The sequence below is a fragment of the Haliotis rufescens genome, unplaced genomic scaffold (assembly GCF_023055435.1).
Source record: "Haliotis rufescens isolate VD_foot unplaced genomic scaffold, xgHalRufe1.0.p SCAF_15, whole genome shotgun sequence".
NCBI lineage: Eukaryota > Metazoa > Mollusca > Gastropoda > Lepetellida > Haliotidae > Haliotis > Haliotis rufescens.
The window spans coordinates 299674-317670 of record NW_025963835.1 but is presented as its reverse complement, the minus strand read 5'-3'; the positions used below and the strand labels follow the sequence as shown (position 1 = coordinate 317670).

The following is a 17997-nucleotide window of genomic DNA, read 5'->3' as shown; positions in this document are numbered from 1 at the left end:
TGCATATAACACACGAGTGCGTATTATACGCGAAAAAATAACTCTTGTGTACATTGATCAATCAGAAGGAGTGTGAATTGGGATTGTTCACTAGTCAATATGTTAGCAATTATCGCCATGGGCGCTTATTAGAGCGGGGCGCTTATAACATCGAATACGGTATGTTGAAACCATAAAGCGACATGGTTCCGACAGACCAAGGTTTTTATTCAAGAGAATAAGATATTCAAACGTATAACTGCAAATCCTGACATGGTCAAAGGAAGCGACTCTGCACAGTAAATTACAACCCCTTTCGACCACAGATCAATAATCAAAGATCTTAATCAGCAAAATACTGGATGTATTGTTGTGAATAGAATTCACAAATGGAGCTTCACTATATTTCTGTCCCATTTTCTAATTTGTCTCACCAATCTTGAGCTTGATGTCCTTTGTAGTTGACTGGCTGGCCCTGCCTGGGTAACACAGGAGGATGTTCTGTGGCTTCAAGTCTCGATGAACGATACCCTTCGCATTCAGAGCCTTCATGGCAGCAGCTGCAGGGCAACGCAACATCAACCGTAACCAGTTGTACAACTTAACAATAGTCAGACGAGACAGGCTTCAGGACATAGATTCTGCTCCAATATGCAGAATACATTATGCAGACCCGTGAAGATTCCAGGGTAGAATAGGTCTTCAGCAACCCATGCTTGTCTTAAAAGGCGACTAACGGGATTGGGTGGTCAGGCTCGCTGACTTGGTTGACATGTCATCGATCCCAATTGCGTGGATCCCAATTGCATGGATCGATGCTCTTGAAGTTAATCACTGGATTGTCTGGTCCAGACTCGATTATTTACAGACCGCCGTCATATAGCTGGAATATTGCTGAGTGCGGCGTTAAACAACAAACCAAACCAGAAGGTATCACAGCTGCATAATCAAGATACTCTTGCGTAAATTGGCTATAGGTCAGATTAAAAGAATGATCTCCTCAAACAAGATAATATTTTTTTTTAAAAAGATAATATATTTTTAGAGTAAAAATAGTATTTATACTTATCCTGAATTCTTTATATTGGACATACAGATAACAAACAAATATAAACAAAAAATTATGGAACTCATTAATGAACTTTATTTGAAGTGAGTGAGTATGTTTTACACCTCTTTCAGCAATATTCCAGCAATATCATGGCAGGGGACACCAGAAATGGGCTTTACACATTGTACCCATGTCGGGAATCGAACCCGGGTCTTCGGCGTGACGAGCGAACGCTTTCACCACTTGGCTACCCAACCTCCCCGGACTTTATTTGAAAGCATATCTTGTTCAACTGAGTAATAGATTTACAAGCGAAGAGTCTCACCTATCTGTCGCAGGAACAGCGATATAGTGTCCTCACTGAGTGTACCCTTCGCTGAAAACATTTGGAAGCAAAAAATATATAATTATGGCAAATTTCTGCTTAGCCCTTATGATATCTTAACTATTGGGCAGTTTGGCAATGTCTACAGGACTAGTGCCAATTTCTAACGATGTTCAGTATCAAACTAGTGTGCTCTCTTATTGGATTCTCAGCTCCATAGGGAGTATGCAGTATGCATCATGTGTTTAATAAATTATTGTCATGTGCCATAAGTTAACAGTGATTTTATTTAGGGACACGTTGAATTTATTCATTTTGAGGGTATTGATGTTACCATCCAAACTGGCTCCTACGAGAGATACTGCTTGGGCGAGATCGAGCGATATCTACAATGAAATTGCATCACAATGCTTTGCAGACCATTGTGACGTCATTGGTTACCATCACGTCACAAATCAAATGACATCACTAGTGGCTCTGCTACTGAAGCTGTTAGCAGTATTTTTTACACTTGGACACTGCTTATTACTGTCTACAAACTGAAAAAGTTGGAAGAATGATGTTGGATGATAAATAAAATCTCACCCACGTGTCTTTCGATATCAAATATATCAACACTCGTTGATAAAAGTGGAACATACTCCTCATCAAGCCTTGGAGTTTTGCCACTTTCATCAACCCGTGTTGATATATTTGATATCAAAAGTCACTCAGTTGAGATTCTCTGTATGTTATCATTATGAGGACAAGAAGACTGAAGTTATAAAAGTGTTAGTTTCTATCACTGATGAACAATAAAGATATGTATGATTATTATAACAATCACTAGTTTTTAAGTCATCAAAAAGACAAGTTGAAATTGCTTGTCCCTGCTATTTTGCAATAACTGAAACCTCCCAATGAAATCCCTCTATCTACCTACCCTGAAGATAGTCAGCCAAATCTCCTCCATTGCAGTACTGAAAAACAGGATGATTCTCATTACCTGCTACAGCACACAAAGGGAAACATTAACATGCATGTAAACAAATGTGTATGTGTCTCAATACTTTATTGATGAATTAACCAAACTTCAAATTTAAACAAGTTGTACCTCCCTTTAATGGGGTTGGGGAGAGAAGAGGATTTGATTCATTATTCTTTGAAAAATGGTAAGCTACAGAAGGTCTAAGTATCACATGCTAAGACAACAAAGTCATAAGATCTCACCTCCATGACCAAGTAGACATGATTTGTAGTTTCCTGAAAAGATAAATTGACATCAGAAGTTGACAAAATTGTTAAATTAATGTAAATAGAACACTTTACAATACGTATGTGTCCCCTGGACCATGATGGTAGGCCACGCCAGGAACTGACACACACAATATATATATCATAGATGTTCCCAACTGACAAGAAGTGTTTGTTTCTTTAATGCCACACTCAGCAATATTCCACCTATATGACTGTTTCTGTATATGTCTAGACCCGTGAAGATTCCGGGGTAGAATAGGTCTTCAGAAACCCATGCTTGCCGTAAAAGGCGACTATGCTTGTCGTAAAGGCGACTAACTGGATCGGGTGGTCAGGCTCGCTGACTTGGTTGATGAATGTCATCGGTCCCAATTGCGTGGATCGATGATCATGATATTAATCACTGGATTGGCTGGTCCAGACTCGATTATTTACAGACCGCCGTCATACCGCTGGAATATTGCTGAGTGCGGCGTTAAACAACAAACCAACCAGCCAACTGTATATGTCTATATGTCTGCAATATTCCAGTCAAGAAAAGGCAATCCAGTGATTGACATCATCAGCATCAATCCAAGAATTCAGATACAATTACATGCAATAAACCAAGTCACCAAGCCTGACCACCCGATCTATTTAGTCAACACTTGCACAAGGCATAGGTTGCTGGGGCCCTATATTGTTACCCAGACTCCCCACAACACAAGAAGTAATGCGACTAACACAAGCTAACACAAATACAAAGAAAAAATCACTCATCCAACACCATCTACCCAAGGTCAAAGCATCATTTGCACAATGTATTTTGTAATTATGATGTTCTTCTCTTTTTTTATCCCTGCAAAGGTACTTTTTTTCAAATTGTCCTGCTTGAAGTTAAGCAACCACCTGTTACAGATCAGACACATTTAGTCAATTTCTGAATATTGTCAAAATAATAAAGCTCAGTGTGTTTCCAATCCTCACAACAATACAGAATGCCTGATGAAGACTACGTTATTCATACTCAAACCTGAACAGGTAATACACAGAGGGAGTCTGAATAGTAATTAGGCAGCTAATAGCATTATTCCACTTTGCCAGAAATATCAAGCCATACAAAGAAACCCTGAGCTGTTCATAGGCCGAGATGTTGCTGTCCAACTGTTGTCGAAGATGCATTATTTACTGTTTATAAATGTGCTAAAATGCAACAGCCAATGTTGCAGATATTAAAAGCCTTTTAAATGCTGTGGTCATATTGACAGGGCCAGAAAATCAATAGAAATCCATTCGTTGATAGCGCTGCCTGACATATAATTCGATGGCTTAGCTGAAACTGTAATAAGGCATTCACGTAGAGGAGTTGCTTTGGGTGTTCCTAGAAATGAATAATGATGATTGATCAGGCAGAAACTGACTGACAGATATAGGCAACAGATATCTCCGGGCTGGTTGCCTGGACACTGCTGGATGGTACGCATTGCTACAAACACCTGCCTCCCTCATAACAGTTACTTTCTGAATTAATGAGTACTTGTAGGTGTTGTATGTCACGGTCTGCATGTGTGAGATTAATAGGGTGATTTAGCTTTTGTACAAAAACATATGATTTTGCTATTTTCACACATATACAATGTATATCAGTCTGTGCCAAAGCTTTTGAACTTCAACAAGCCCAGACTTTCTCTCAGCCTCATTTTGAGTTGAATTTAGAGTTATTTCATGGAATGTTAGCTGAGCTTACTAGCCCCAACAGAATTTGTCGAGACCCGGGCTTCGTACAAGTGGCTAAACATGCTTAAGTCGCAGACTGTGATATACACTGGTACACACATAAACAAGAAGTACTCTTACCAGCGTTAGAAATTGGCGAGTCCTCTCATCCTTGCCAAACTGCCTAATACACGTAGTTAAGGTATCATAATAATTAGTAGAAATGTGCCTTTATTAAGGGTTTTGCTATATGTCATCATTATAAGGACTAGTGGACTAAACTTATTAGTTACTCTCGCTACTTACACATGAGTTTTAATGATATACCTATTAAGTAAATGTCAACTAAATCTACAGTGTTTCTTGCAGTAAGTTGTCATTCTACGACAAAAAGAAACCCAATTTAGTTTCCTAGATATCTGAGATATGATGCCTACTAGCAGGAAAAACTTAAATGTTGATAGTCTTTTTCATCTATCATTAAAATAAGCTGAAAGAGTTAATGCCATATTCTCAGCACCATTCTCTCCACATACAGTGTGTTTGTGTGTTGCTTAATACCGATAGCAGCTTAATCCAGCAGTATTTATTCAGATTTCAGACATTACAAAGACATTGAAATTGTTATAGAACAAACCTTACAGCATTAAAATTCCCAAACATTCTCTAGCATTCCTGGCAAGCCTCCAAACCCAAGATGACAGATAAACATTTTTGCAGCTGCCTACATTTATGCCGCAGGGTGAAAAAAACAACAACATATTTATCTTTGTAAATGCGGACACTGCCCTTTCCACCTTGCCTGAAAGCAAACTTGCTGTAATTTTCCGACCGAGATCATATTGTTTTAAAGAAAACAACACAAAAGTCATCCTGTCATATTAACTTAATCAACAAACAATGGAATTCACAATCCATTCCAAAAAGTCTATTTTTCTATTACTCCAAACATCTCACACTGAATGTTGACTTTTCTTGTTGACATGTGAACTGAGCTCCAGTTTGCAGAGTGCTATCCCCATAAGAACTTCTGATTATAAACATAATGAAATACTAAAAAGTTGCTGGACTCTTCCATAAGACAATTGTTAATTATAAAGACTTTTTCACGGTCTCTGATGGCCATCAGTCACTGGTCATTGACTGATAAAATTGCATTTTGACAGATGGTTTGTTTAAGAAGTAAGACTTTTGACCAATAGAAATGCTAAGCAAGGTGTCGCCAATTTCAAAATTAAAAAGTAAACAGTAAGGATTGGTCCTACGTACAGTAGCAATTTAATAAAACAATACACAGCCACATAAAAATCGTAATTGAAATTCTGAGCAGTGCTTGTCTTTGCATCATACTCTCCGTATCATAGGGATACACTGTCAGGAGCTGTACTGACCCAAACCCTTTTCTTATCATGACGTTCATTGGCCACATCGTATATATTCATCCAATCACGAACGGTATTGGATTGATTTGTTATTATGGTTTGTCCGCCATTTTGGTTGATTTGACTTTTGCCATTGACTTATTACATTTTTAGGGTCCAAGTCATTGACCTATATACAGCATTTTGTGTCAAAATCACTGTGTTTAGGAGACATCTCTTGATAAATTATGATTGGTGAAACATAAAAGTACAAATACTGTGCTAACAAACCTAGAAGCATAATCAGGGTGAAATCTGGGGTTTTGAAAACAATGATCATAGGTTTCTGGTGCACCTAAGAGAAGCAACTATGCATAGCAAATTATTACACCTTAGTCGACTGAGCCACCTGTGCACCTTAAAACACCAGAGAAGTAAAAATATACAAATGTACAACAGAAAACTGTTCACCACTGTATGGAGTGATGTGTGGTAAAGACTTTCATACTGAATAATATTTATTGATTCTGTCATGGATGTGTTACCATGACATCAAGTTTTATTACTGTTAGTCTTAAAAGTTATCTCTTATGAGCAAAACAAATTTAAGCCGCCTGTATGAGAAGCTATTTTTGTTTGGTAAACCTGCCCCAGATACTCCTTCTGCAGATAAACAACCTGTGAAGATCAGGGTTAGAAGTGGTCTTCAGCAACCAATGCTTGTCCTAAGAGGCGGCTAACGCGATCGGGAGGTCGGGCGATCGGGAGGTCAGACTCGCTAACTTGGTTGATGTTATCATCATATCCCAATTGCGTAGATCGAAGGTCATGATGTCAATCACTGGATTGTCTGCTCCATACTTGATTAGTTACAGACTTTCGTCATATGGCAGGAATATTGCTGAGTGTCCTCATTAAACAACAAACAGACAGACAGCCAAACATCTTGTCTTATTCATGTCACCAATGTGAACCAAACGGACACTGACAAGAGTTGACACTCACATTAATAATGTCCATTAAACAGATACCATGCCTGCTTTGTCAAGGACACAGAGCTGGATTCAGTGCTTACATAAAGTCTGCTTAATGGGGTCACTCTGCCTACTCCAGTGACCTCAATCTGGAGCAGGGACAGAAATAAACACAACCTGTGCTAGTTTTCTGCCAGCGCACTGCCAGTACAGTCAGACCCAGTGAACACTCTCTAATCGCTAATGAAAACAATAATATTTACTATTTGTAGCTTGCTGCTTTTATATATCAGGAAGTTTACTAGCGGCTTCACCTAAATAATACAATAATAATATGAAAAAGAACGAGTAATCAAGAAAGGTTTTTAGTCTCTTTGAGCATATTCCAACAGTAACACAGAGTATGAACATTGCATGTTGTTTTGTTTGTTGTTTAAAGCTGCCACACTCAGCTATATGACGGCAGTCTGTAAATAATCGAAACTGGACCAGACAATCCAGTGATTGACATCATGAACATTGATCTATGCAATTGGGATACAATGACATGCACCAACCAAACCAGCGAGCCTTCACTGCCCGATCCCGTTAGTCGCCTCTTACGACAAGCATAGTCGTCTATTAGGGCAAGCATGGGTTGCTGAAGACCAATTCTAACCCGGATCTTCACGGGTCCTTCACATTTTGTAACCATAAGAGAGTGAGAAAGGTATTCCAGCAATATCACAGTGGAGTGAACAAGAAATAAGCTTCACACATTGTGCCCACAATTGAGTGAGTGAGTAGGGTTTCACGTCATTTTCAACAATATTCCAGCAATATTACAGGGGGGAAACAAGAAATGAGCTTCACAGATGGTACTTTTGTTGGTTTTGTTTGTTTGTTTGTTTAACGCCACACTCAGCAATATACCAGCTATATGACGTCGGTCTGTAAATAATCGAGTCTGGACCAGACAATCCAGGGATTGATATCATCAGCATCGATGACAATTGGGATGGATGACATGCATCAACCAAGTCAACGAGCCTGACCACCCGATCCTGTTAGTTGCCTCTTACTACACACATAGTCGCCCCTTATGCTACTTTTGTACACTAGGCAACCCTATTACCCCTTTACCTATGAACATTGAGCATGATCAGTACACACTTAATCACCTTCAGTTAAGATGAGTGAGTGAGTGAGTTTGGTTTAACGCCGCTTTTAACTGTATTCCAGTTATATCGCGGCTATCAGCTTAATGTGGGAGGAAAGCCCGAAGTGATGCAGGTCTCAGACACTTACCACTTCGGTGAAACCCACGAGCATGGGTATGGTGCTGACAAACCTAGAAACATAATCTGGCAAACCGGGATTTGACCCCACAATAATAGGTTTCTGGCGTGCCCAAGGGACGCAACTCTGCACAGCGAATCGCGGCGCCTTAGACGACTGGGCCACCCGTGCCCCCCTCAGTTCAGATGAACCAGACAATTCATTCTTCATTACATCACATTACATTGCAATTAGCAACCATCCAGATTCTATATTTTGTAAGGCCAAACACCATGAAAACAAAATATTTGCTAAGAAAATTCATGAACATTGTTTTTTGTAAATAGCTAGTTTCTCTAGCAGACCCTCAAACAACAACAGCTGAAATCTCCAAGGCAATCTACCATATAATCTCATAAAAGAAACAGATCCTTGACCCCAATATGATACTACTCTGCAAGATCTGATAACAACTCAATCGGAGGTCACATCAGGTGAACTTTCTAATCAGCCAATCAGCATCAGGGCTTCTGATTCCAGGTACACGTGAGCTGAACTGTCAGACAAGCATGTCTGATTTTTGTATCTTGAAAACAAACATAGTCTGACTGCAAAAAAGTAATAATGTACTATAAGTATTAGATTAAGGATATTTGATAAATCCTGTTTGTGAGCAGTATGGGATCTACACCCAACCATTTGTTTGTTTGTTTGTTTGTGGTTTAACGCCGCACACAACAAACATCATGAACATTGATCTACACAATTGGAATACAATGACATGCATTAACCAAGTAAGCGAGCCTGACCACCCAGACCGGTTAGTCGCCTCTTACAGCAAGCATAGTTGCCTTTTACAACAAGCATGGGTTGCTGAAGACAACCTTATTCTACTTGTTTGTTTGTTGTTTAACACCCCACTCACCAGTATTCCAGCTATATGACGTCAGTCTGTAAATAATTGAGTGTGGACCAGACAATCCACTGACTGATATCATGAGCATCGATCCACGCAATTGGGATACAATGACATGATTCAACCAAATCAACGAGCCTGACCACCCGATTACATTAGTCACCTTTTACGACAAGCATATTCGTCTCTAATGGCAAGCATGGGTTGCTGAAGACCTATTCTACCTTGGTTCTTCACGAGGCTATATTTGTTTTCCGTGGCATTCTTTATTTTGATTTGGCAATCCAAGTTCACTCCGAGTTTACCTTCTATAGAGGTGTAGCAAGATACTATTACTTGCACAACTAATTATGGATAGTTGACAGTGAAAATCTGAAGCTTTTTATAAAGTGATCGCAGCCAAACTTGAGGATTTATGTCAATGATGTAATAGAGGTAGATTGGTCTACAATGCTTTTGCCACCCTAAATTTCTTCAGTTTTAAATATCACAAAATATAAAAGACAATAATACCAGTACCAAAACAATCTTTAAAAACATATCAATTCAGAGTTACCACGCTACGATCACTTTTGTCACACAACAGTCTTTCATCATACACCCCAAACAGTGGCTGGCAACACCCTGAACACACCCTGAACATACACACAGAAACGCACACACCATGCCTTGGTCATACCGCTGTCATTCAGGTCCCCTCAATAGAAATCACTTTGGAAAAACCCAACCAATGAAAACAGCCATGTATAAGCCAGGTAAGGAAAGAGGACAGCTGATCCTATATGCTTATCAGCTTCTAGAAATAGAAAGTAAGCTGCACGTCACATACAAGCACATTATCACTATCAATGTCGCAGTTGTCACAGATCGTCACAACATACCACACCTATATCAATGTTTACGTATTGACGTTAAGTTCACAACATAAACACAGACTGTGTGACCCTAATGTACTTGTTGCCAGTTAACCTACATGTGTTATTCTTGAATTATTGCCATTAAAGTCGACAAAGCTTAAGATATATCATGATATATAGCTAAAGTAATTATCTATTTATGAATTATAACAAGTACACCTATATATTCAAAATCACTGTATTCTGCAAGTCATGTAAGCTGACGGTTTGCAGGGGGTAAGAACAGCTGATAGAATAACCAACAACAGTGACGCAAGCCATGTCTATCTCATTACTGTGTGAGTGCCTATTTTAAAGTCTGTACGTCATCAGCAGATGTTTTATATTCACACTAGTTACAGGGGGTATATCCAACATTCCTTCTGCAAACCGGTTTCAAATATGTTTCAGCTATTGGAAGATATAGATATAATGGCCATTCCACCAACTGTCCATACTCCCCACACCACTTTCAAGTGTTATTAAGCATGAAAGCCATGCTTGTCATCATGGTCAAAACTTTAAAAGACACCAATTTAAGAATCCCTTGATTCAGGAGGTTACCACCAGGACCCAAGAATCCCTTTAATTATGAAAGTTGTAAAACCTAACAAAATAAAAATAAAATAAATAAAATTAACATGTAAATACCAAATGTTTGACATAAAAATTGAAAGTCAAAGACAAAGGGCCCTTGTCATAACCCTAATATTAAACATATAGAAGAAAAACACAAAGATTTGACTATTATGCAACACATAATGTTATCAACATTGTTAATATAAAGTTATCAGTAATTTTCCAAGCACTCTTCTTACAAGTACTCAATATCCAAGACCAGAACCATTTACTTCCATTCCTGATTTCTAACACTACATGTTCATATTTACAAGGCACCTAAACATAATAAACATTCAGTGCAACATAAACATCAGTCATTATTGTACGCTGAATGCCCCAAAAGAAATGTTTACTTTTCCATGTTTACTTTCCGTCCAAGTTTTATGTCTATACATCACATGCTCATTACTGAAAGTCATTTATGGAAAGAACAACAGCTTTAACAATGACATCAAAACCATGCTGCAGATATTTTTAGACGATTTAATTTAACAAAGTAAAATTATGCTAAGATTTCCTGTAACTTAAACATGTGAAACATTCCAACGTTACAATGGACATGTTTACGATCACGTAAGCCAACCTTTCAAAGCTATATCTGCTATGAAGTTCTATAAAAACTCAAATTTTAATATAAACTGTCAACAATTCATCCCAGCTGAAGCAAGCCCTAACTTGGATTGTTTTGAGCACAAGCAGGTTTTGCTAGGTTACTGTTTTAGACATGACATTAGCCAACTCGAACAAAAATAGTCTCCGAATTCCAAAAACACACAAACCTAAAACATAAATGTCAACATTTTGTTACATAATCTTGAGGTCATGGGTGTCAAGTGGGGGTTTCACCAGCTGGTCTAGTCTCAGGTTAGCTTCGATATGTCAAGTCCAAGGGGCAACAAAGACAGAAATATTCCATCAGACTGTGTGCATGCCTCAATCAGCTGATCACCAGTAGTGACTGACCTAAGACCTGGACAGTAGCGGAAAGTTGCTTGACCACTGTTATGAAAGCTGACCTGTCCCATTTCTGCACACTCAGCACATTTTACCCAGCTAAATGGGGTATTATTAATCTGCAAAATAATGTATGTCAAAGCCTAACAGCTAAGCATTGGGGAAGGGAATAACTGGCTGTGAACCATGCAATAAGCATACTTGTCTCACGTAGGTGGCTACAGGCCTTGCGAAGGTCATCGGCAAGGGACCTTGAAGGTTGACCTGGCAGTAAGCACAATAACTAGTGGCTACAAATCAGCTGATTCCCCAAACCTAGACTCCATGAATGAGGCTAGCTAAGGCGTGTGTATATCATATTCACTCTTTTTACAAAACCACATATTAGACGAATCAACAACTTTCAATCTATCACAATACATTAATTCTACAGTGATATTCTCTAAAATGGTTATTTTCTATGTTTTATTCATATGATGAATTATTTATTGGACACCTCCCATCCAGACCCTCAAGAGGATTCTCATTAGCAGCAGTAACCCATTTTCTTCCTGGCATCCAGGAGGATGCACGACCTTGCCCTTCCTACTGTAAACATGATAGGTACAGCCAGGTACATGCCCAAACAACGTGTGCTGTCAATGATTACCTCAGTCTCGCACTCTTCCTGCATTCACTCATTACAGTCAACAAGTTAAAGCAGGGATGTAAATTGGCACTTGCCTGCTAGCCCATGTCAGTTTGTCTCATGTTAAACATGTGGAAGCAGTGTTCATATTTAAGCATGAAAGTCAAGGGGTTCTTGTCAGAACCCTAACGTTAAAAGTAAGAGATTGAGGGGGTGCCTAGATTCATATACAGTAAAAGTCAACCCCTAGAACCCAATGACCCCCCTTTTTAACACCTCAAAGGTACCATGAGGGCTACCAGAATTTCAGGGTTTTCAGGGGGTGTCCCTACTACACAGCACCATGTACTTTTAATTTTATCATTTGTTTCACATAGTGATCGAAGTTATAATATACTACTCAAAAGAAGAACACCCAATCCTTTCATATTTTTATAATTAATCTGTAATCATGGTAATGTCATGACAAATTAACCATAATAATATGAAAGAATCTGGCATGACAAAATAACTACAGTTATATGAAAGAATCAGGTGTCCATTACAGATTAACGTCTTTTGAGTAACATATTAGGACAATACCGTAAATTCTAGTTATTTTCATAGTTTGACGATTTCAAATCATACACCCTGTTGAATAAATAGGCATAATTCTGCATAATTTGAACATTTGATTATGACAAGCCCGCCAGCTGCTTCCTTCCTGGCACTGAGGATAGACAGTACATATTGTGTGTCATACATACACTATTGGATAAGTTCCTGACAATGTCATTCAGCCTTTCAGTCTACTGATTAAGAACAACATCCTGATCGTGACATTATCCCAAAACAAAAAGTGTGTGAAAATGGCTGCTGGCTTGCTGTTCTGTGGCAAGTATATTTAAGGGAGACTAGTCATCATGCAAGTCTTCTGTCCAGTCTGTGTATTTTCTGATTCATTTTCCTGTGGCAGGTACATTGTATCTTCAACTGTAGGCTAGCAGGTTGGCCGAAGGTCTGTCAACCAGTTACCATGGTTACCAACTGCATGTATTTCTACATTGACGACAGTTCAAATTTCAGCATGAAAGTCAAAGGATCTTTGTTGTAACCTGAAGATTAACATTGGGAGGGGACCCTAGACTTAAATACAATACCAGCCATGCTCAAAGATCCCTTAAAATTTCAGATACTGCTGACTAAGCATGTTCACTGATGGATCCAACCGTGAAGATCTAGGAAGTTCTTCAGCAACCAATGCTTGTCGTAATAGGCGACTAACAAGATTGGGTGGACAGGCTCGCTGACATGATTAATGCATGTCCTCATACCCCAATTGTGTGTATTGATGCTCATGATATCAATCACTAGATTGTCTGGTCTAGACTTGATTAATTACAGACCGCCACTTCACATAACTGGAATATTACTGAGTCAGTAACAAACTCAGCAACAAAAGCAAACACTAGTGGATCCTGAGGGTGTTGTAGGGGGAGCAGATTGCACCTAACACATCAACCTATCCTGTATTTTTGTTCAATTTGTGACTTTCGTACAATGCACACCTTCTTCCAGACACCTTCAGCGGTAGAAACAAACATTTTTGGTCCACTAGTCCTTATAATGATAATATATAACAAAACCCTCAAAATGGCAAATCTCTACCAGTCCTTATGATACCTTAACTATTGGGCAGTTTGGCAAAGACTATAGGACTAGTGCCAATTTCTAACCCTGCACTTATATGTCAACCTGACCTGTCATTTTAGTCTTACTTGTGCCTTGCATAGTGTGCACCCTCCTTTTGCAAAATTCAAGTTTCACTCTTTTAATATATGGGCTTTTTCAAGAAATGAAATCATAAATGTTGTTGGTGTTAATCATGTGCAGTACAGTATACAGGGATGAGAATGGATATTTTCCTTTTCAGCTGGAACTTCTTTTCAATGGAGCTTGGCCCCCTTGAAGCCATCAGATTTTAACAAATTTGTTGTCACTAAAATTTGCAGAAATTCACGGATCCGCAGAAGAGTATATACTAAAAACAAAACTAACTGATCAAGCCAATAAATTATCAAAATATTTTAACAAAATGTCTCTGTGAATTTCTTTTCTTTTTATACCGGCAATGAAATGATGTTAAAAAAAAATTGACACAAAACATATCAATAAAATAACAGTTAAAAAAGAGCTAATTTTTATACAAACTGGATCAACAAGCTGTGACATATATCACATATCTGGTAAAAATCAGTCCAATGACGTCAAAGCAATATGTAGTTATCAGTTGTTCACAACACGAGGTATGTAGGTATATGACGAGATACTCTCTTATCTAATAGTGTGTGAATTCATGTGGATTGGCAGACTCTGGTGAGTCATTAGCCTGTAAACATGGTAAACACTACTACGCCCTCCTGACCCCACACCTTGCATACTGAGTGCATCAAGCCTCTCCCTGCCCACACACGTAACATGATGCATTGTGCATACGCTGCACCAGCGCTCTCTCTATGTCAGGTTGGAGGTCTTAATATTAGCGCACACATTACACAGGTGTCATTTTCTTTGTAACCAACATAATTGATATCTTTGAGTGAGTGAGTTGGGTTTTAACGCTGCTTTTAACTGTATTCCAGTTATATCACGGTGTGTCAGCTTAATATGGGAGGAAAGCCCGAAGTGATGCAGGTCTCAGATGTTTATCACTTCGGTGAAACCCATGAGCACGGGTATGGTGCTGACAAACCTAGAAACATAATCGGGTCGAACCGGGATTCGATCCCACAATCATAGATTTCCAGCGTGCCCAAGGGACGCAACTCTGCACAGCGAATCGCGGCGCCTTAGACGACTGGGCCACTCGTGCCCCCTGATATCTTTGAAAAGTATCTGATCAGTTTTGATTAGATTTTTTCAGTGAACCTGCAGGTTTACATATTTTCATATTGCCAATATTCTCATCTACTGTTCACTCTCTTTCATTCAGACAGTATTTAATATAATTCCCAAAACTATCTTGATTAACAGATTAAATAGTGCAAAACTTTCATAATATTAGATGTCATTGAGCAAAAACATTCCCTCCCAAAATGTAACCATGACAAACAGCATGATCAGTGATGAGTAAAATGCATAAAATAAAGATACAGACAAGGATGCCATAATGGGAGACAGTGTCAGCCATCGCAGGAGTTGCTTGTCTGTCTGTCTGTCTGTTGTTTAACACTGCATTGGAGTGAGTGAGTATGGTTTTACGCCGCTTTTAGCAATATTCCAGCAATATCATGGCGGAGGACACCAGAAATTGGCTTCACACATTGAACCCATATCGGGAATCGAACCCAGGTCTTCAGCGTGACAAACAAAACTTTAAACACAAGGCTACCCAACCGCCCCCACTGCAATGGAAAAATGAGTCTGGACCAGACGATCTGTTGAATGACATTGGATGCAATGATCCATGCTGTTAGGGTACGATGACTTGCAACCAACCATGTAACCGAGCCTCACCACCCTATCCACAACAAGCATAGGTTGCCTGGGACCTATCCTAACCCGAAATCACCACAAGATTCAGATTGCCAGGGGAGCTTATCACTTATATTGACACCACCACGTGCCCACCACTGCTCCATGCCCAAAGGATGACTAATATGATTCCTTGGCAACATATTCATGAAACCTAGCCCAACCTTTTCATGGGTAGCTGGTCACAATCTATAAAACTTCAAAACAGGAATACAATTCAGCTACAGTTACAGTCCACTAGTCCTCAAAATGATCACATATAGCAAAACCAGAGCTACAGATAAGCTGCATATTTGCGTAAAATACCCCCCAACTATTCAAAACCCAATTACTTTCAATTAACTTGCATACAGAAACGCATGCAATAAATGAAAAACTCAATTGTTTGAAAACTGCATGTATTAATACCCACTGAAGCCTGCGTACAACAGAGTTAATTTCCGAAACACAATTTTGAACTCATTTACTTTCTGAGTCAAGCCTATATTTAGAACAGTTATATACATCTAAAACATTATTTCTTTTTTACTTAAATCTCAAAATGTTTACTCATTTTGGAGAAAACCCAATAGTGTGATGAATAGATGAGTGAAAAATATTGGCTACCCAATGAAAACTGTAATAACCCAATTAAAACAGAAACCTTCAAGTAAAAACTCCATTGCTCAAAAAGTTATCTGGAACTCTGAAAAACACCTTAAAAAGTGAAACGTTCTACTAGTCCTTATGATACCTTAACTATTGGGCAGTTGGCAAGGACTATAGGACTAGTGCCACCTTTTAATGCTGCAATTGAAGACCCCCATGAAGATCCAGGTTAGAATTTACAACTAAAAGGACTGTGTGCTCAAAGGTGCTGCCTGATGCATGTCATCGTATCACAATTGCATATATTGATGTTAATCACTAGATTGTCTGGTCCAGACTCGTTAAATTTATAGACTGACATCACATAGCTGGGATTTTGTAGAGTGCAGAAATTAAAGAACATATTTAAGACACAAGTCAATTCCAGGCGTATCTGACAGACAACTGCGAACTTGTTATCACAGGTAGAAGTGACAATGACATTTAAGACAACCTTCCCCAAACACCAATGGTGTATGAGCCACCTTTGCTTGGAGGTTTGGGCCGTCAGTAGAAGTATTGACTTAACAATTACCTTGCAATCCATGAGACCAACAACATTTTCGTGGTGGAGATCAGACAGCTCCTGAAATTAGCAAAAATACTTTGAAGAAACACATAAACATGGCATTGACATTGATAAGATATGAGTAACTCTACATTAGTGGGCATGAAAATAGCTATAGAATAACTCTACGCTTGTAGATAAAAAAACTTTCAGAGAGTAACTTCTCCACTGGTAGACATAAATATATGGCCTAAAAATATATTTCTACCCATACACATTTCCTAATATGACAGCATCTAGCATGTCCTGTATCTGTCTCAGTTTCAGTTATTGAAATCATGTAAATGAGACATGTTTCTTACTTTTTAGAAACACTCATTCAAATAGCGCTGTCCCCACTTCCAACACTGAATGCAGATTAGATTAAAGTTGAAAATTTGAGATGCAGCCAAGGCTTTAACTATAATGATTAATTCATAGTGAGAATTACAAGCAAGGGCCAAGAATAGATTGCATGCTACATGACACATATCCTACTGACAAAATGACCACAGCGTGTTCGTCTATATCTCAAAGGCAGGCCACTGTGAAAATAATTGACACGGACACTTAGCTAAAAAAAATGTTGCAACACATTTCAGCCAAAAATATTCTGATTTGATCTTGTTGAGACGGACCTCGATGAAGCAATTCCCCAGTGTTCCCGTAGCACAAGTTTGCAAACGTTGCCGGCGCATCCTTCAATCAATAGTGGTTATCAAGCACAAATTATTGATATTCTTATACCTTGGACTCTGAATGTATTTGAATGTCAGATCCTTGATAAGGAATACTGTTTGTAATAAATTTGTTTTCATACTGCAGTGTTGTATTACGAGATCATTTAGAGAAGTCATTGGGGACAACATGGTCACTATTCCTAGTATCACACTTGCAATGACACTCAAAATTGAAATAGAATATTTCAACAAAAAAAGTTGAGTTGGGTTTAACGCCGCTTTTAACAGTATTGCAGTTATATCGCGGCGTGTCAGCTTAATGTGGGAGGAAAGCCGAAAGTGATGCAGGTCTCAGACGTTTACCGCTTCGGTTAAATCCACGAGCATGGGTATGGTGCTGACAAACCTAGAAACATAATCAGGGCGAACCGGGATTCGAACCAATAATCATAGGTTTCTGACGTGCTCAAGGGATGCAACTCTGCACAGCTATTGCAGCGCCTCAGACGACTGGGCCACCCATCCCCCTAGTTCATGGTAGACATTCACTTAGGTTGAAGGAGGATCATAAGTATCTCTTCTCTGTCCTGCCCTGTGGTATATATGATATGTATACATGTCTATCCCTGTAAGCATGGCAAGGTCTATCATAAAGTAAGAATAGATATTAAAAACACATGATAAATAAAACAAGTGCCATATTTTCTCCAAAAAAAAACACCCGAGCAAATATTTCT

The 17997-nt window shown here is 38.8% G+C and overlaps 1 protein-coding gene across 4 annotated transcripts in view; it reads right to left on the bottom strand.

Moving 5' to 3' along the window:
• LOC124142104 (serine/threonine-protein kinase unc-51-like) overlaps positions 1-17997 on the bottom strand; it is a 61498-nt gene that overhangs the window by 33494 nt on the left and 10007 nt on the right. For all 4 annotated transcript variants that reach the window (XM_046510386.2, XM_046510388.2, XM_046510389.2 and 1 more), the window contains exons 3-7: positions 16569-16619; positions 2565-2597; positions 2278-2314; positions 1356-1406; positions 414-539 (exon numbers count right to left, since the gene is read on the bottom strand). In XM_046510386.2, coding sequence (XP_046366342.1) covers positions 414-539; positions 1356-1406; positions 2278-2314; positions 2565-2597; positions 16569-16619 — 298 coding nt within the window. The remainder of the gene's footprint in view (positions 1-413; positions 540-1355; positions 1407-2277; positions 2315-2564; positions 2598-16568; positions 16620-17997) is intronic.